The 20,371-nt window shown below is 27.0% G+C and overlaps 3 protein-coding genes across 3 annotated transcripts; 2 read left to right on the top strand and 1 right to left on the bottom strand.

Annotated features, from left to right (window-relative positions):
* Positions 1 to 1,653: 1,653 nt before the first annotated feature.
* Positions 1,654 to 3,912, top strand: LOC129615337 (conserved oligomeric Golgi complex subunit 8). The gene is made up of 6 exons (XM_055530483.1): positions 1,654 to 1,826; positions 1,882 to 2,354; positions 2,484 to 2,579; positions 2,648 to 2,765; positions 2,829 to 2,989; positions 3,052 to 3,912. The coding sequence occupies exons 1-6, from the start codon at positions 1,772 to 1,774 to the stop codon at positions 3,778 to 3,780; spliced, it is 1,632 nt and encodes a 543-aa protein (XP_055386458.1). The 5' UTR covers positions 1,654 to 1,771; the 3' UTR covers positions 3,781 to 3,912.
* Positions 3,913 to 6,533: 2,621 nt separating this feature from the next.
* Positions 6,534 to 11,990, top strand: LOC129615386 (protein spaetzle 4). The gene is made up of 3 exons (XM_055530556.1): positions 6,534 to 6,667; positions 9,903 to 11,317; positions 11,390 to 11,990. Exons 1-3 carry the CDS (start codon positions 6,641 to 6,643, stop codon positions 11,829 to 11,831), a joined length of 1,884 nt encoding a protein of 627 aa, XP_055386531.1. The 5' UTR covers positions 6,534 to 6,640; the 3' UTR covers positions 11,832 to 11,990.
* Positions 11,991 to 12,270: 280 nt separating this feature from the next.
* LOC129615218 (disks large homolog 5) lies at positions 12,271 to 19,451 on the bottom strand. The gene is made up of 10 exons (XM_055530319.1): positions 18,885 to 19,451; positions 18,086 to 18,819; positions 16,749 to 17,999; positions 14,597 to 16,682; positions 14,011 to 14,538; positions 13,701 to 13,920; positions 13,394 to 13,635; positions 13,099 to 13,328; positions 12,809 to 13,028; positions 12,271 to 12,754 (listed from the first exon to the last, which is right to left on the bottom strand). Exons 1-10 carry the CDS (start codon positions 18,928 to 18,930, stop codon positions 12,648 to 12,650), a joined length of 5,664 nt encoding a protein of 1,887 aa, XP_055386294.1. The 5' UTR covers positions 18,931 to 19,451; the 3' UTR covers positions 12,271 to 12,647.
* Positions 19,452 to 20,371: the final 920 nt, after the last annotated feature.

Below are 20,371 nucleotides of genomic sequence, written 5' to 3'. Positions count from 1 at the left end.
AAAAATTTGTGCGGCCAAAACGATTTGAAAAGGAAAAATTGATTGATTTGGGAACACTGCTTTCCTATTTTATTTAAATATAAAGAGTTATACAGGGTGATTCAGTATACATCATTGTTTAGGGCATCAAAAATGGGTAAACTTTTGGTTTGGAACTAGTTGTCAAAACTGAACGGTTTCCGAGATACAGGGATTTTAACGAAATTTCTACTTGACCAAGCTTTAACTTCCCTTCTGAAAAAGATAAAGGCTTCAAATGAACAATGTCTGAAAGGCCTTGTAAAGAGCTTGAAAGAAACATGTTATTTGATTTTGTATTTTATGTACTTTCGGAATACGATGCGTTCAAACTTTGAAAAAACACCAATTTTTCTTTCCTACAATTGACACCAGATTGTTGAGTCATTAGAGAAATCATTCTAGTACTAATACTCGCCATTCATTTTGCTCTCAAAGTGCGTTATTAACAATTATAAAACAAAATATCGCACACAATATTATGTATAAAACGCATGTTTTTTTGAATTTTTCTCATAAACTGTATGTGTCTTTCTTTTGATATGAGAATTTAATATTAGCTCTAGAATACTAAACTTAATATTCTCTTTAACGTTTGCAAATAAAGCTTTTATTTTTTTTGTAAGAATTAAAATTTTTAACTATTACGTTTTTATTCTAAGTCATTGCTCATATTTTGTTTATTTAGCTGAGAAAGTTTAAATTAAAATACTGTCTTTTTTTCGAAATTGAATTAATGTGGTAAGATTTCCAAAAACTACAATACAACAAAACCTCAAATCTATTTGAATCTCAAAACCTCAAATCTACCTTGACATTACAAAAAATCTGTCAGCTGTGGTTTGTACAAAATGTCATTCCACAAATTGCTGAATTTTATCAGTGTCCCTCATTTATAAACAATTTTTTATTACAATTCAATATGTCTTTCTCATTGCAAGTTGTGAATTTATTGTAATATGATATTGTGATCAGTGCTCCCATATTACCAGATTTATCTGGTTTTTCACATTTTTGGAAGGTCCGACAAACGACCAACTTTTTTACTCAAAATGTCAGATTTTTGTGGTTTTCTAGATTTTTAACCCACTTGGCAGCAAAATCATACTTATGTTTTATTGAAATAGTTTAGTCTATTCAACCTTTCCTTGCCAGTGTAGTCAGCCAATCTAGAACGAACTTTTTCTGTCATAAATAACAATAAAACCAAAAATAGAAACACACTATCAAGAGACACATTAACTGCTATATTATTATGTAATGATTTGAAGCAAAAAACCAATATTCATGTTAAAATTTCATAATTAATAAATATATGTTATAAAATATTTAATTCAAGAGTGTATAAGAAGTCAACTTAATAATTTCTTGTTAACAAGACATTTTGAAATTTAATCGTAATAAGAATTGTTTTTGATAAACATAAACTATATTAAGCGTTTCAAAAACTGAAATGATTTGTTTTTGTTTTGTTTTGTTCAACATATATTGATTAAAAGACAATCAAATATTTTTAGGTCTTTTTGACGAAATTTTCCAGATTCTCCTTAAAATTAATATGACAATGCTGATTGTGACATATGTAATATTGAAAAATGTCAAAATTTGCTTTTATTTTTCTGTTTGTTTGTTAAATACTATGTTTACGTTTATTAAATTTTAAAATTTATTACATGGCATTATAATTTACTTTCATTAATTTTAAATTAAAAACAGAATAACATTCAAAATTTTTTTTTTGCAATTAAATGAGATGGACTACGAAAGTGATCGTGTACTTAAGTTAATATTTTCTAATGATGTGCCAGGTAAGCATTTTTCTAATTATGAAAATTTTGACCATTTGGCTTGTGCTATTTTAAGGATATGACCGTGATAAAGATGAAATATCTTTATACCTCACTAAGTTGGGAAATTATAAAATAGGACAATTAAAAAAGGAAGAAAATCGATTGGAAGACGAGAACAAACTAATAGAAGACCAAACATTAGATTTAGCTGTACTAAATTACAGAACTATAATACAAACATCGGATTGCTCAAAGAAAATATATGCGGGTTTTGTTAAAACAGAGAACAGAGTTGAAAATCTTTTACAACCTTTATCGGTTCTAGAAGAAAAGTGTCAAAGATTTTTAGAATCAACTGCTGATATAAATTCAAAAAAAAATTTAAATTTATCAACATCAAAAAATTACAAAAAAGTTTTAGAAATTTTAGAAATTCCCCAATTAATGGAATATTATATAAACGAGGGACACTATGAGGAAGCATTGGAACTTGCATCTTATGTACAAAAACTTGGGACAAAACATTCAGAAATTGGAGTGATTAAGGTTTGCTCACTTTAATTTTCTTTCTGAAAAATCTTCATTATTTAAACAAGACACCGATATTTTTATTTGAATAAAATTCGATAGTTTGTATGTGCATTTAAAAATATTTAATCATTTTTGTTTGAGCAGGGGGTAGTTTTGGCTGTTGAGAAAAATTGGCATTCTTTATTAATAAAATTTTTGGATGAATTAAAAACCGATTTACAGCTACCGAAATGCTTACAGGTAATGAAACTTAAATATATCAGTTTGTGTAATATTATATAATTATTACGAACAATTAACTTCTTAAGGTATTTGGACATCTGAGACGAATGCAAGCTTTTGGTTCGAATGAACTTAAATTGATTTTTTTGCATACTAGAGATACTTGGCTGAATAATTTGTTGAGCTCTATACCAAAAGATGACGGTTCGTATCAAATTTAACAATAGTATCTGCACTATATATTAATAATGCTTTTGGAAAATTTAGCTCAAAATCATCTGACTAAAACAATTGAGGTTACACGAATTAACGTTTTCAACATAATGACGCAATATAAAGCTCTATTTCCAAATGAAGATGTGGGAGTCTCTTCGAACTTCGGCTCTTGCGAGGGTAAAAAATTGTTCAATACATGGTTGAATAAAAAGGTATGTAATGTTTGTCTTATATGATAGGAGTCATTAAAAAAATTTGCTTTTAATATTTATAGATCGAAACTTTTTTGAATACTCTTGAAGAAGATTTAAATAGAGGTGTCAGTTCTTTAGATACAGCATTAGGTCAGTGCATGTATTTTGGCGGATCTTTTAGTAGAATTGGTGTAGATTTTAGAGCTTTAGTTGTGTCGATATTTGTTCGTGTAATAACTAAAAATTTTGTTGATAAAATAATAAATGTTAATACTAACTTTGACTATGACATGAAAAACTTTACGTTAGTCAACAGTTCTACGATAACATTGCATCAGAAAATTCGTTCAACATTAGTAATGGGTGAAGTTAATGCAACAGATTTGTCTCCGCCTGAATCTTTGTTAGATTATACTCCACTAGCTATATTGTGCAATGGATATTTAAGCGCTTTAAGTGAGCTTATGTTATGTGCTCCAATATCTTTGGTGTTCGATGTTGTGAATACATTGGAAAGGTCATTAGAAAGAGTATCACATGGTATATATCAATTGTACAAAAGAGAAAAACAAGTCTTTTCAGCAATTCAACGAGAAAACTTTATAAAATTCCTTTCTTCTTTTGCCTATGATTTATGTCCATATATACAGAGATGTTTACAAGCAGTATTTCCACAGCAAGTGTTAGCTAATCATTTGGGAATTACTTTATTGGAGTTACAAAATGAACGAATAAGTTTTATGAATCAAAATTCAATTTTAGATCCAATTAAAAACTTATTACCAGAACGTTTGAGTTCTAAAAATTAAAAATTCATATTTAAATTTCATTTTCACAAAAAAAACATTTGAAAACGTTTTAATATGTACAAGTGTGAATTATTAAAACATTAATTAAACTTATAGATATATTAATAAACTTATGTAATCAATATAGACATATTTATATGTACATATATTTAATTAATTTTTAGTTTCAATTTTTTCATATGTTACATTAAAATTTTGAAAACTTGATCTTTATTTATATCAGATCTAGTTTTCGTAAAGTGTTTAATGCTTAAAAAGCTGTTTTATTAAATAAAATCTTTATTAGATGAAAACACTAAATATCCTAGACTGCTTGGCTAACAAAAAATGAAGAAACAGAAATTAATATTAATACAAAAGTTGTAAACCTACTATACATATAACTATCCTGTATTTTGTATGAATAAATATATATTATGTTATTACTTATTAGTGTTTAGATAAAAAATTTATATGTATGTATATGTTAAGATTAATGGAGTTACTGACGTTCTCGTGCTTTTTTTAATGTTAATTTTTACATACTTATAAAAAAAGGAAATAATCTCTCGAAGCAATTTTTGATATCTCTCTTTAATATAAAATTACAAGAGTTTCAGACTTATTCCTTACTTCTTAATTTTTATTTCGTACTAATGTAAGAACCTTCAATAATAAACATATTAGTTAGCTTGGTTTCAGTTTATAACATACTTACATAAAATCTTTAATGGAATTCATTCGAATATTAGAAATGCATTATTAGAAATGCGCTAAAATGATAGTTTAGCGATTTATCAATTAAAAGGAAATACTTTTTCTGCAAGTTTATATGTATAGTCATTTCAAGTGTAGTTGCTCTTAACATTAAAAAGTACTAAATCTTTTGTCAAAATTTTGAATGTGCCAATTTCTCAGTTTACTAAATTAATTTTAAAAACATGATTGAATTGAAATTTACAGGAAAATTTTAAAAATTCTTAACGTGTATTTCTATGCGTACCTATAAAACACCTATAATTTTATTATAATAACAAGACACTACGGTAGTCAGATTATTCTTCACCTTATAGCTCACTAATTTCTTCATTGGTGTTTGCATTTTTATTAATAACAAAAAAAAATGAAAATTGTAACCATAATTTTTTTCAACCAAATAAGCTTACAGCAACAATAATGATGGTAATAATAATGCTGATGTTGATCATCATTTACTTATAGTGATAATGATGGTAATGGATTTTTGCTTAAAGAAAACTATAAAAAAAAGAAAACGCTTTCTTGCACATTACCTGCGATGGCGATCAATTCAAAATAAAAAGAAAAGAAAATTAAATAAAAACAAATATATACTTTAGATATGGAATCTATCGTATTATATGAACTTATGTGCACACATAGGTATATATATCATATGTATTTGTCGTTATACATATAAGTATTTATAGTTCTTTTTTTTTGCGAGGGAAGGGAGATAAAACACTACTGACCTACTAAATACGCGCAGTATCACTTTTTCTTACAGTTGCGGCTTAACAGTTTAATATTGAATTTACCGCAGCTGATGACAAGAACAGCGCATTCACATTATTACATTTTTTATACTGCTTTAGTGCTTTTATGTGAAAATAGAAAAAAATAAGAAAAGATTTAAGAAAGAGAGGAAAAAAAAAGAAATTTAAAAACAAAACTAATAATAAAAAAAGTAAGAAAAGAAATTATTCTTGTAATTTTTGTAAGCACCAGACGTAATAATAATAATTACGACGACTGTTTCATAAAGAGCAAAGGTATATGGCGGCGCGGTGGAGTTTTTCTTTTATATTATTTTTAAAGCAAAGTAGTCAGGTCGGGATAAACTTTCTTTATGCGGCTGTTCGTTTACTAAAAATGGTTTTTTGTTTTGTCTTTTCTTTTTTATTTTATTGTTATTATTATTATTATTGCTATTATTTTTGTTGTTTTCTTTTCTTAATGCTGGTAAAGTTTAAATAATCATTATTAAGGAAGAGTGTTACATATAATGATGTTGACCTGTGATTTAAAGCGATCTAATTTTTCATTTTTAATTTTAATAAAGAAGTAATTTAATATGTGTAACAAAAATTTTTCATTTAAGTTCTATATTTATAATATATATATATACAAATAATGTGTGCTACAAGCATATACTTTTCATAATTATGTAAACAACTGCATGGCATAATTACATATTATAATGAAGTGAAATGAATTTTTTGAAAAATGGTTACTTTTTAAAATTGCAAAAAATAATGTTTGTAAATAACTACGTATATGTATATGTAACAAAAAAACAAAGTTAATTCATATAGTAATATTAACTCTTATATAGATACATACGAGAGTATATTGCGAAAATAAAATACTTTATTAAAAGTTTTAATTAATGTGATCGTTTTATTTTTGTTTTTTTTTTTTTGTTAATTAAAACAACAGCTTAGTTTTAATATTCTTAAAGAACGAGAAAAAAGAAACGAAATTGAAAAAAAAAAAATTGGTTCATTTGAGAACGAAAGATTTCAATGCTTTAAAGCACACACTAAAAATCATTACTCTATATTAAGCGAAAGTTATTATTATTTTTTTTTTTTGTATTTTTTATTTGTGAAATCTGTTAACGTTTTTAAAAGTAAAAATTTCATTCCGATCTAAACTCAATATATACATATATCTTAAGTGAAAAGCCCTAATTAATTCAGGTATCGCCTGCGTTAACAATAAATTAAAAAAAAAAAATGTTATACGTAATGTTTAAATTATGTTATACGTAATTATAAAACTCTCAAAAATATAATTTATTTATTTCAAACATTTGTTTTTTATTGATAATTATAACAATTGATAAAAAAATATAATAATAATGGATACAAGATTTCTATCTACATTTGTAAGTATTTGTATTACATCAAATTGTATGTACATTGAATAAATTAATATATTATTTAAAATTATTTTGTTCTTTTGAAAGTGTTAAGAAAGTTATTTGTTAAATTATATATACCTTAGTATTATATACCATATACCGTAGTATATTACTATATGAATATATACTAATATAGTACATATTAATATTATCATATGGCAATATACATATGTGAGCATATACATACGTGGAGAAATATGTACAATACTTATGGATATTCATTAATGAATTTTTCTTAAAATATTTAATTCAAAATTGGTTTTATTTATTAAAACGAATCTTTTTTTATAAATATTATACATAGATATAATATACGAATAAATAGAATTCAGTGGTGTGTACAACATTATTTCTGTTGTGTGTACAATATAGTGTATTATTTTTGTTAAAGGATTTTAAATAACAAAATTTCTAAAAAGTATTCTACAAAAATTTAGTGACTTAAATTAATTATTCAGCCACATACGAATATTTCTGTTTATTATCAAAAATAATTAATAAATAAATTAAAATATTAAAAATTTATATTAAATTTTATAAAACTGCTTAAATAAAAAGCTATTTTTTTTTTGAAAAATATTAGTAAAGTTTTAATGGTATTGATAACCATTACATAATTCTGTTGGTTTTTATACCTTTTGTTTTTTTGTTTTCCGAATTAAATTACCAGTATTTAAGATAACAAAATGTTTTATTATTATCATTTTATTACCTAAATATTTAAGTATTCCTAAACAAATTTAAATTCTTAATATTAATTTAATTTTTAATTTTTAAAATGCTTTTATTAGCCAATGCAATTACAAATTTTCCAAAAATTTAAAATTTATTAATGAATTCATTTTTAAATATCGAATTCAAAACAAATTTATAATATCTATAACGTCATTGTGAATTCGATAGTATTCGATGAAATAATTCAAAATATTTTAATCAATAAAATTATTTTTGGCACTTTAAGTACATTATAAGTCAGTGATCTATTAAAATATTTCAACAAATTACAAAATAAAGCATAGTAGTTAATTGTAACTTCACATTTTATTCATATATGAAAAGTAATGAAGAATACAATTAACATAAATTTAAAAAAATTTATGAGAGAAATGAAAAAAAAAATGAACATCAACTTTGATTTAATTAACATTTTCAATATTAAAAGTGTTTTTGTTGTTTTTTTTTTAATGTTAATTTAGAATTACGATAAAAATAATTTTCAAAAAAGGTACACTACATAATGTATTTGCAATTATTTGAATTATTTTGTTAACAAAATGGAATTTGTAGAAATATTTTTAACATATCAATGACCTTTAAATTGGTTTTAAATTAAAGTAGACGTAAAAATTTAATAAGATAATTGTGTTTGTATGGACATACTTTGTGTAGTGTAAAACGTGCACGTCACTGAACACTATTTTCCCCTCATATTTAATTTTCCGTTTAACAATTTTTTTTATGGTTTAACGTTATAACGATTTCTTTTTAACACCGTTAAGTTTTGCAAGAAAGCTAATCACTTTCACTAAAAAATTGATTGATTTTTCATTGGAAAAATTTTGTATATAAATAACACATACCACATGTATACATTTATAATACATACATACTTAGATGTATATAATGCATTCTTGCTTTTAAACAAAATGTTAATATTTATTTTGATAGGTATATAAATACATAAGAATGTATAAATAATAATATACATTCATAAAGGTATTATTATCATATGTTTATATTAAAATAAGTGAGTTCAAGTTTTTAATTTTTTTTTTTAAACATATTTTTCGAACTTTAGTTATTTCTTGAAATTAGATAACAGTTTGATGGTATCAACTTGTTTTAATCAATTTTCAATGGTAATGTTATACATATATTTATATACATATTTATTTTTGATACCTACGACGTAGGCATAAATTTAGTTTCGGTGAGTATATTTTATGTTGTACTGATGGGGAAAAAAATTGTAAAATTTCTCACTTACATTAATTTAATTTTTTATAAGTATAAAGATAGGTTTATGTACATACATACATAATATGAGTAAAATGTTTAATTGTGAATTGGTATAATATAAAAAATTTTTTAACAGTTTTTTTCTTTAAAGATTTCAGTGAAATTTGATTTGGTTTAATATTAAAAATAATTGTTTCTATACAATTTTAAAAAATGTTAAATTAAAATTTAATTTGTTGTTCATGAATAAATTAACTTAATTTATTTTCTTATAAACATTGCTTAATAAAATGTTAGTGACATTATAAATTTCAAAAAAAGTTTACAAGTTTTGAGAAGTTACAAGTTCCCGTTTCGAAGTGCTCAGCTTCCCGTTTCTCCTAATAGTTTGTAAATAGGTTTTTATTCAAAATAATTTATATACATCTTATGTATGTAAATTTATAATTATATACATTCATATATTTATCAATATTAACGCATACTTAGGATCTGTTAAAATTTGTGAAATTCTTGGCTGAGTAAATGCAATAGTTCAACGTTATCTAAAAAGCGAGGAATTCTACTAAGTCATATATGGTGACCTATAATTTCCGTTCCCAGAGAAATAAAATTTTTCAATAAAAAAGTTTTTGAAAGAGTTTTAAGTTAGTTATTAAATTTCTTAGCTATAGTATTGCTCAATATCTTACGTAAAGAACATTTTTGATATAAAACTTTTTACAAAATTTTATTTAAAATTATAAAACATTGAAAACATGGAAGTTTTTTTTCAGGAACTTCGGTTTTGATAAAAGATTTAATAGTTTTTTGAATTTTATGGGTTTTAAAGCAAAATAGTTATTTTTTTTGTTACCTTTTTCCGTTCTTTTCCAATAAATTGTAGCTTTATAAGTATACACATATTTAAAAACATTTCGATAAGGTACATATATATGTATATGTATGTAAATTACTTATGTATGCATGTAACTTTTTAATATGTATATCTTTTTTCATATAAGATAGTTTGTATACATGACTGTACTTAAAAAGTGTAAATAAAATATAAAAAATTGAATTATACATACATACATATGTTTTTTGAAATTTTAACACAAGTATGTACATACATGTAGGATATACTATTAATTTTATTTATGTATATGTACATACTAATATAAAAATCTCTACTCTTTTACTATTTTTAAATTTTATTTGCTTTTGAAATAATTGAAATTTTAATTTTTTTCATTTACAGTCTTCAATGATACATCTCATTATTTTATTAATTACAATACATAAAACACTAACTCTTGGCTTCGACTCTGGAATTGGTGGTTCTTGTAATCAAAAAATGTCACGACAAGGAAGAGCAAAATTTTTAAAATCTATACCATGTGATTTAACAAAGCAATCATATTGTAATTTACCAGGATCGTCATATCCTTGGCACGCCGTTCGTAAATTTGTACACGATAATCAAGGCTTAATGAAGAGAATGTATGGAGATATTCATCACATTTCTGTATTACGTAATGAAATACAAAAAAATGATTTAGATTTTGAAGAAATTGATATAAAATTTTTTGACGACAATAATGAAAGAAATAGCGAAATTGAAAATGAAAACTCTAGAATTTCAAAATATTTACATTCAGTGGATTTTCAAAATGGTAAATTGTCACAATATGGAATATCACAGCCCCATTTTAGACCTACATCATCAATTAATTCAAAATTAAATAATAATAGTAACAATAACACACCAACAAAAAGCTCTCCAGTTAATTTTAACGAATCTAAAAAATATAATAATTTACCTGAAAACGAAAAATTCATAAAAAAGCATCATCATGTTCAAAAAATTGAACAACAACAGACTGTTTCCTTAACTGGAGCATTAAATAAAGATACAAAAACTGAAAGTAATAATGATGAGTCAAACGATGTGAACGAAATCGATAATCAAATAGAAGATAGCAAAGATTCTGAAAGAAATTCTGTCTTGGCAATGAACAATAATAATAATAGTAATAATGACAATAATAATACTAGTAATAATAACGACAATAATGATAGTAATAAGTTCACCAATATTAATAGTAATAAAAATTATGAAAAAACCGATGAAAATAATAGCAATAGTGTTCAAATAAATATTGCTAATAACGATAGAAGTCATAACAGCGATAAAAATGGTGCCAATGAAACGGACGATGTAGAAAATAAAAGTGAAAATAACGATACAATTTCAGCCACATTAAATGTTGTTAAGCATATTATTCAAACTGAAATGGAAACTGAAAATAAAGTGGTGGATAAAATAAATAATGAACAAATACAATCAAAACAAAATGTTAAAGAAAATTCAACTAATTTATCAACTCTTCTATTAGAAAAATATCAATTAAAAGTCTCTTCTCCAAATTTTATGCCAGAAACAACAACAATACGTACAACGTTATTAAAGCCAAATGAAACTCAAAATTTACAAAACCATACATTTATTGATGCAAAACCTACTGAAAAAATTGATATAAAATCAAAAGAAAAATCAAGCGATTATGAAGTAAAAACCAAAATTGGTAATAATAAAACTCAAATTTTAGAAGGACAGTTATTTCAAGATACCATCCAAAAAGAATCTCCAAATTTAACTAATTTAAGAGGAGTGTAAGTAAATATATTGAAAAACTTAATCCTAGATCAAAGTTTCGATCAATAAAATCTCTTTATTATTTACAGAAATGCTTGTCCAACCAAAGAAGAAGTTGTGGCACCATTTTGGGCTAATAACACTCGAGGTGAAGTATTAGCTTTATTGAATCTTTATCCATTTGAACAATATGTTCATTGGGAACGTTGCTCAAACGAACATAAGCAAATGTATTGTCGTGAAGGATGCCGTTGTGAACAACAATATAGTCTCCATAGATTATTAGCATATGATCCACATGATGAATGTCGCGGAATATTTTCTGACTGGTTCCGATTTCCATCGTGTTGTATCTGTAAATGTTACAATATCCCAATTGAAGTAAGAACAACATCAAGAAGTCCACGATCGGAAAATGACTTATATGAAAGTAAATTACGTTTAATTGATAAAGCTGAGGCTGAAGCACATCGTGCTGTATACAATCATGCGATAGATGATTGGTATAGACCGCAAGACAATTTAAATTAGAAAAATGATTTTAGTATTTAAAATTTTATTAGAAACACACATAATCGATTAAAGTGTATACATATTAAGTTTATTTATTTATTTAAGTAAATATACTTTTTGATGTTTTGTGGACTAGTCGAAAAAATTGATCTATAAATTTTAAGAAAATTAGAAGTAATTAAAAGAATCGTTAATTATATGTTTTTTATGTAAAATATTAAAAAAATTCTTTTTAATTTTTTTAGAGTTTATTCACATTTTTTATTTCTACATAGCTCTATTAATTAAACTACACTTTGTCCATATTGCCATTTTTAGCCCGAATATAAAAATAAAACACCAAAATTTGATTTATTATTTTTATTCTGTATATATGTTTATATATAATTATAAAAATGGTATATATAAATGGTTTTATTGGTTGATAACAAATTTTCTTATAATTATTATTGGAGAGAAAATTTTTTGCACTTTTCCCTTTAAATATAATTAGTTAATACATTTAAATACTACAAAAATAGAAAATAAAATTTTCAAGTTTTTTATTACGATTTAAAAATTTAAAAAATATTGATGTCATATAAAGATAAAGGTTTAGCATATTTTTTTTTTATACTAAACATATTAAGGCATTTCTTGCGTTTTATAAACAATGTTATAAGTTTTAGATAAAAATTTATATCAAAACTTTTAATGTTATTTTAGCACCATCTATTTAAAAGTTTCCACTATAAATTGAATTACGAATAAATAATACCCAAATAATTAAACAAAAAATTGATATTGGTAAAAATGATTTTTTTCATAAATAAATTTCAAGCCAAATACGAATATTTAGCAACCTGAAATGGGTACCCATAAAACTTTTGATTGTTCTTCTTCTACAGAAGCTTTGATCTGTGTACTCATGTGTGTTATATTGACCCCAGCAGGAATAACCGCTAAAAGTGAAAATTTTAGTAAATTTAATCTTAATAGTTCAACACATTTTTTACTTGATATATATTGCTTATAGTCCGCTTCTAATTTTAAGGCACGTTCGAACATTTCTTTAGCAGCTTTTGCTGATATTTTATCAGTTGAATAACGTGGATCCTTAATTTCTTTAATTTGTTTTGCTGATTTGAAACGAAGTAGTAATACAATCGGATAAATTTGTAATCGTTGTAAGCGTTCAACAGCAGTTATTGAAATATCAAGTACGCAATGCCGATTCTAGACAAAATTTAATTAAGAATAAATTAATATAAAATTTAGATTTCAGTATATAATGTATTTGTTTTACGTTTTTGCAGCTATTTCGGATAGATTCTACTGTTGTGCATTCGAATTTATTACCCTTACGACGATAGTCAACGAATATATTTTTTTGTATTCCTTCCTTCATCACATCTTCTGAATAATCCATCTGTTTTTTAATACAGTGTTGAAATAATAAAGGAAAATCAATAGTAAGACGATCAGTGACATATTCAGCTAATGGCCCTAATACTAGCACTGGTCGACATGTAGGATCTATTAAATTAAAAATTGAACAAAATGAGAGAAAAGGGAAATGAACAAAAAAATTGCAAACTGACAATCTAATCTTTCAACACGTTGATAACTCAAAATTCCACCGTCGTCATTTAACATTCCTGAATCAGAAAAATAACTCAATTGTGTGTTACTAAAGCTTGCAAGTTCCTTGGAATCTCTAGACGAACTGCGTTGATGTTTTTTCCTTCTAAAAAATGATCTGCGTGCGGTTGTGTTTCCACGGCGAGTACTACCTCCTTCACATTCTACACCGTCACTGCATAATCTAAGTTCTTCCTCAACCCTACAGCATCATTGAGTATATGAGATATAAAACGGTATAAAACTAATTAAAATTGAAAATATTACTTTGCTTGGCTTGGAACCAAACCACACTCCCTTTTATGACCATATTCATCTAAAGTCCAAGCTCTCCATTGTCCGAAATTGCCACCAAATATTGTATTATCCACATATAAAACGTCATCTTTTATAAAACGAAGATCATTATCATTCAAATCTCCAGTGCGATCGAATCCAACACGAATGTAAAAGGAATCTCCAGTTTTATCTTGTATCATATTTAGCTCTTGATTAATAAAAATGTCAAAGAAGAGTTTAAAAGAAAAATATAAGTTCAATTTTAAAACTGATAAGTTCAAAAGAGACGAAAACTTACTTTGAATGTTATTTTGAACCAACATGGTAACAGTATCCGTTATTTTATTTGAAATTTCATTTGCTGCCTGCTCGGCAGTTACATTTCTTAAACTGACTCCATTATATTCCAATATTTGGTCGCCTTTTCGAATTCCGGCTAAATAAGCAGGAGAGTCAGGTTGGACGTCATGGACAAATATACCAACCTTATTGCCACCAAATAATTTGATTCCCAGATTTTTGCTTTTATGGTTTGGCAAAGTTATAAATCTAGGATCTTCTTCAAAAATACTGCCAGATATGTCAGCTTGACTTGAATGATCTGACTGATTCTCTAAGCTATCCGCAAACTTCTGACTTTTCATTGGAACAGAAACCATGTTAGATGGTTTCTGAGCTGTGTTAGATAAAGAAGATAATGTAACAGAAGAAGTAGGAGGAGACGTGGCAATTGATGGACGCACGGCTGGTCGAGGAGAGTTTCTAGGCGTAGGAGATCCTGAATGATTTAATTGCTCTGTATCCATTTTATTATACACATCGTATTCTAAAAGTTTTTTTCTTAATGGTATACTTTAATAGTTTATGTAAAATTCCAAACTTACTTTCTGGATTATATTGAACTAACATAGTAATTGAGTTTCCGCATTGACGTAAGACTTGAGCTGCCATTTCACTTGTAGCTTGTCTCATGTTAATTCCACAAACTTCTAAAAGTTGATCTCCAATTTGCAATCCCGCTCTACTGGCTATACTTTTTTCTTGCACCGATGACACAAAAATTCCGTTTCCGTTATTATTGCATAAGATCGTAATACCAAGCGATTTGTCACTTTTGTCAATTGTTACTCTTCTTAAATCGCCTGGACATAAAAAATCTGAAATATTTGAGTTCCTTTTTTGTGCACCATGGCTTAGTATTTCTACATGTACGGTAGGCATTGGGCTACCACGTTCACTGTGGTGATCAATTGAACCAGTGCTGTTTTTAACGCCACTGCCTTTGCTTGTAACGCTATGATTAGATGGTATTCGAAAACGTTGATGTTCTTTTTTCCTTGGAAAAGTTCCGCCTTCATATATTGGATTATAACCACTAGAACATTCGTCATGATCACGTGTAGGCATTATTGAGCTACTTGTTTCAACCATGCTGTTGATCATACTATTCTTCATAGGTATGATTTGATTTTTAAATTGGTAATCAATTGTTGAGTTATATAAATGATGATTTGGTACTATTGGTGTTGGAGAATAGTCCATATCAAATTTATCTGATGATGAGCTTCCCCCAATATGACCGATTGAGTTGTTTCCACCAGAAATTTCAGTTATGACAGGATTTTTTATAACAGAAGTTTGGGTATGATCTATTGAATGTGGGTTAATTGGTACTACCAGAGTATTTGATGTTTTCATCTTTGGAGAATTGTACATATGATTAGGAAAATTTGTTGAAAATATTGGCGTGTGTCTATTAAATGAAGTTACGCCTGAATGGGTATTCAGAAAAAACTGGTTTTGTGTTACACTAGGGTTTTGAGAGCTCACAGTACTTCCGTGCGATAAAACAGTATCTGTGCCGATACTTTCGCTATCACTTGGATATTTTAAAACACTTCTGCTAACTTGAGTTTTTGCAAAATTATTACAGCGGTCTTGTAAACTTAGGGGAGTCTTTTGCATTAAAAATGAGTCTATAGAGTTTTGCGATTTGAGTGAAATAACATCATAATAATTTGGGTTTCCTGTGGTTAAACCTGATGGATGAGATTTTATTTCATAATTTATTCCGGTAAAAGGAGATTTTGAATGCTGTGCCATTTGTCCTGGTAGACCAGGTGTTTGGTCAATTACTTGTTTTTTACCTAAAAAATCCAATGAATTAGGTTGATATGACTGGTGATGATTTTGTTGGTGATGTTGCTGCTGCGTCATTTGACCGCTATTTTTGTATAAATTATTATCGGATGGTGTCAAATTAAGGCTCAATCGATTTTGATAATGTATGGTGTTATTGGCGTGATGACGATTTGTGGCAACCGTTCCGTATTTATCTGCAGGCATTTTGATCCTTAAATTTGCGTCTAAATTCTTTTTAGTATGAGATGGAGGGGGAGAAAAGGCCGATTTTGATTGCTCCAATATTAGAGACTCAGGATCGAAATTTGAAGTATACACTGAATGTCTATGAGAAAATGCACCAGACGGATTTGTTTGAAATAAATTCAATGGGATTGGATTTGAGTTTCGATTAGGTTTCGGCTTTGCGTTGGAGCCAGTTGAACTACTTGAGCTGCCATGTTGTGGTACTCTGTTTAACTGATTTCCATTACTATCAATTTCAATCGTACCTCCACCGCCTCCAGTAAATACGGATAGGACGGGAATTCGTTCTTTTTTCCGGTGCACTATTGTACCAGTTGGATTTTCTTGTGTAGAATTTATTATCGTGGCTCTAGGCCAAGTACCCATACTTTTTCCAGTATCTTTTTCTTTTTTGTTTCTTTTACTTCTTTTGAAGATATGCTTTTCGGAATTTTCATCAATTACTGAGTCCAAAGCCGCTAAAACACCAGTTGCACTATCTTGGCTTAAGTGATCCACCTCTGGTCCGGATTTAGTTATGTGTATTTTCTTAAATTTGTTTATCATTTCGGTAAAAAATGGTTGCTTTGATGAAGATGTCACCTGGGAAAGAAAATTTATGGAAAATTTCAAAAAAGTTGAGTTATATACTCGTAAAACTAAATTTACTTTGTGCATTGATTCATTAGAGTCCGTTTGGGCAGAGGTATTGGTCATTCTTCTATTTTTTAAGCCATTGATGCATGAATTTCCTCCTTCCTGAACATTTTTTAACGCTACTATTGTTAACGAATCGTGTCTATGATCATCCAATATTTTCATGACTTCTTTTGCAGATTGAATACCCTGCATTGATTTGTTATTAATACTCAAAATTCTATCCCCAACATCTAATTCTGGTTCAAAACTAGCTATTGAGTTTTTTTCTATCTTCGATATGAAAACACCAGTTTCTACGTGCATACCAATATTTTGATTAGTCTGCAAATTCAAATGAACTGTGTATAATTGGCGTTTTGTTTGTTTTGGTCGCTGAACAAGAAGTAAACATCTTGGAGAACTACTTCTTATTGCATCAACTACCAATCGTTTAGAAATTGCCTGACAATCTAGATCATTAACCTTTACTATTACATCATTTACTTTAAGTTTTCCAAAAGCTGGGGAACAATTAGTTATGCCACACACTAATTGTTTGTTATGCGTATCGTCTAAAATTAAGCCAATATCGTCATCCTCTCTGTAGTTACACAATTCGACTTCTAATACATCATCCGTTTCAAAGGAGCTCCATCGAAAACTTTGTCTTGAAGTCGAATTTGAATTAATTCTTTGTTCTAGCTGTTCTTTTAGACTTTCAATTTTCCGTTGAGATTCATCATTTTGTTTTTTAATTTCTTCGCTATCTCGTATAGCTCCCAGTAAATTTGACACTGCCGTGTCCCTTTCACGGCGTAACTCATCACACAAATGCTTTACTGAATCTCTTTCTTGAACTATTTTTTCCCGTTCTGAAATCGCCCAATCCCGTCTACTCTTTGCTATATCAGTTTCTTTATCTGACTTTTCTTTTTCATTTCTAAGTTTTTCATAAGCTTTCCTCAATTTTTCTAATTCCTTTGTTTGGTTTTCTTGCGTTTCTGCATTCCAAGAACTTTCCCGTGCTTCCAATAATTGAATTTTTTTGTGTAAGTCGTCGATGATTTTTTGCAACTTGATTTCATCTTTAACTTTCTGGTCCAATTCTTTTTTTGTTGCAGTTAAATCATCACTCATTTTTTGATGCTCTTGTAGTACGTTATCCCTTTCAGATAGAATCTGATTCAATTCTTCTTTTAAATGATTTCTATGAAATTTTGTAGTAAGGAGTTCATTTGCTCGAGCTTGCATTACTGATCGCATTTCTTCCATTTCTTTTTCCTAGAAAAATGTTTTGGAAAATGAAAATTAAAAATGTATTTAAAAAGTAAAAAATATATCAAAAAATTTTAAATAAATTTTATTACTTGTTGGGAAATGAACTGATCTTTTTTATCTCTATAAACCTTAAACTCCTTCTTCGATTTATCTAGTTCATCTATAGTTGCTGATAGTTGTATATGTAGTTTATCTCTTTCAACAGCGACATTGTTTCTTTCTTTTGACATGTCAGAATACATTTTCTTAAATAATTGAGCTTCTTCAATAAATTTTTCATATTTAACGTAACATGAGCTATCGCACTTTTGAGTAGACGTTACAGTATTATTATTTGCATTACTGTTACTATTAGAATTGGAAAAATCAACTACTGGACAACCACTATTACCGTTATTTCCTCGATAAGAATAATTATAAAATGGAATAGAATGATTTGCCTCCTCATTTTCATTTTCCCCCTCTTGTTGTTTAACTGAATCCATTAAGCGACGCAAATTTCTTTCAAGAAGCATATTCTGTTGAGATAGTCTAGCATTTTCCTTTGTTACCTCTGTATACTTATTGTGTTCTTCAGCAGATGATTCTAATTGCTTCATGGCAGCTATATATTGCTCTTTATAAAATCCAAGCATAGAAGCCATTTCATCTGAACGACGGGCTGATTCCGAACATTGCCTCCTTACCGCGTTTAGCTCTATCATTGCTTGGTCATATTGTTGTTTGATCAGCTCACATCTATTAGTATTAATTTTATTTCCATTAGAACCTGATGAGCTATGTAATTTATGCTCTCCTGAATATCCAACGAAGTCTGAAGCTTCTATATATTAAGGAAATAAATTTATTACAGACCTACTAAGTACTTAACATTCTTCAAATTCATACCATCCTGACTGTTATTACTTGTAATGGAGAAATCTGCTGGTTCCATATTATATGCTCATTATAATAAATTTTAAAAAATTATTTGATTAAAATCAAAATATTTGAGTAACAAATGAAGTTTACATAAATTTTCACTCAAATTTTATGCAATATTTTTTTATTTTGCTTTTTAATTTTTGAAAATGATAAAATTACTTTTCAAAGTGGTAGTTTCAATACGTATTGTAACCTAATCCAACATCAAAAATTCACTAGGTAATTTTATTTTACGCTATGCACTAATTAGCAAATTAACTATCCAAGAATACATTTCACAAGTAATTTTAAAGCAGTTTCGCAACACTGAAATAATTGAAAAATAAAGTGAATATTTGCATACGAAGAAATAGAAACTTTTTTTTTATAATTTTATATTCTTTTTAAAAATGTGTTGTTTTCTGTTCCTGCATAAAAAATTTTATCTAAAAATTTCACCAAAAAAATTTTTTTCATCTAATTGTCACAAACATCTTAAAAAATTTTGGATAACTCAAATTATCGAATAACTTAATTTAAATAAAATTATTATTTTTACTAAGAAGTGCAATAAAAATTAAAAAATAAAAGAATTATCCACTAAAATATTTTTAAATACAAGTTCAAATTTTATTAAATGAAAAATTAATGAAATCGAAAAAAAAAAGAAATTATTTAAGTAAATTTTTGACACGAACAATTTTTGACATGAGCAATCTTTTGTCAATAAAACTTTTGACATTTTTATGGGATTTTTAAACAGGGTATTTCTAAGTTTTAATTTAATATTCATTGTGAATTTGATTTGATTTTCAAAATATAATTTTAAAAATCAAAAGATATTGATTGTACCTATATTTTCAAATAATTTCTTTTAGAAATCAACAATCAACTTCAATAGGTGCGTAGTGCGTAGGATAAGTAGACACGCATAATACGCATATCGAAAACACACCAGGTAATATGACGCATGTTGCTAAATTTTTATTATGCATATTATTTAATATTATATTATGAGGGCATAAAATTTTTCTAAAACAAGTTTGTATTGTTTAAATTTTAAGTTTCGAAAATTCAAGATTATTTTTCAAAAAAAATTTCTGTTGTTAATTTTTTAGTTCGTTCTTCACGTTTATGAATTGACAATAAGCAGGTTAATTTGGCATTAAAAAAGAAACAACCAAAAAACAGAAAAATTATGTACCTACGTGTAGTCAAAATCAAAAATTCCAATAAGTTGCGTGGGCGCGTACTTCATTTATGTCACTTAATTCAAAATATAGAAGTATGAGAGAACACAAATACAAATTTAAGAATATTGTAAAAGAAAGCATTTATTTTGGCGTGTTACTTTGAAAACTTTCATCAAAACAATCTTAAAGGTTGCGCGTTATAGTAATTTTGACGTATCAATAATTTTCGACGTGAACGTTGGGGTCTACAATACAATACAAATGGGTATAAAATATACG

The sequence above is a fragment of the Condylostylus longicornis genome, unplaced genomic scaffold (assembly GCF_029603195.1).
Source record: "Condylostylus longicornis isolate FDR11 unplaced genomic scaffold, ASM2960319v2 ptg000135l, whole genome shotgun sequence".
NCBI lineage: Eukaryota > Metazoa > Arthropoda > Insecta > Diptera > Dolichopodidae > Condylostylus > Condylostylus longicornis.
The sequence above is the reverse complement of the archived record's forward strand: the minus strand, read 5'-3'. Positions and strand labels throughout refer to the sequence as shown.

What these genes read in the sequence shown, in the direction of transcription:
- LOC129615337 (XM_055530483.1), top strand. Translation starts at nt 1,772, where the DNA reads ATGGACTACGAAAGTGATCGTGTACTTAAGTTAATATTTTCTAATGAT. An exon ending in ATTTTCTAATGATGTGCCAG is followed by an intron (nt 1,827 to 1,881) that starts GTAAGCATTTTT and finishes TGCTATTTTAAG; the next exon opens with GATATGACCGTGATAAAGAT. An exon ending in AGCTACCGAAATGCTTACAG is followed by an intron (nt 2,580 to 2,647) that starts GTAATGAAACTT and finishes TAACTTCTTAAG; the next exon opens with GTATTTGGACATCTGAGACG.
- LOC129615386 (XM_055530556.1), top strand. Translation starts at nt 6,641, where the DNA reads ATGGATACAAGATTTCTATCTACATTT. An exon ending in CAAGATTTCTATCTACATTT is followed by an intron (nt 6,668 to 9,902) that starts GTAAGTATTTGT and finishes TTTCATTTACAG; the next exon opens with TCTTCAATGATACATCTCAT. An exon ending in TTAACTAATTTAAGAGGAGT is followed by an intron (nt 11,318 to 11,389) that starts GTAAGTAAATAT and finishes TATTATTTACAG; the next exon opens with AAATGCTTGTCCAACCAAAG.
- LOC129615218 (XM_055530319.1), bottom strand. Translation starts at nt 18,930, where the DNA reads ATGGAACCAGCAGATTTCTCCATTACAAGTAATAACAGTCAGGATG. An exon ending in AAGTAATAACAGTCAGGATG is followed by an intron (nt 18,820 to 18,884) that starts GTATGAATTTGA and finishes CTTAATATATAG; the next exon opens with AAGCTTCAGACTTCGTTGGA. An exon ending in ACGTGTTGAAAGATTAGATT is followed by an intron (nt 13,329 to 13,393) that starts GTCAGTTTGCAA and finishes TTAATTTAATAG; the next exon opens with ATCCTACATGTCGACCAGTG.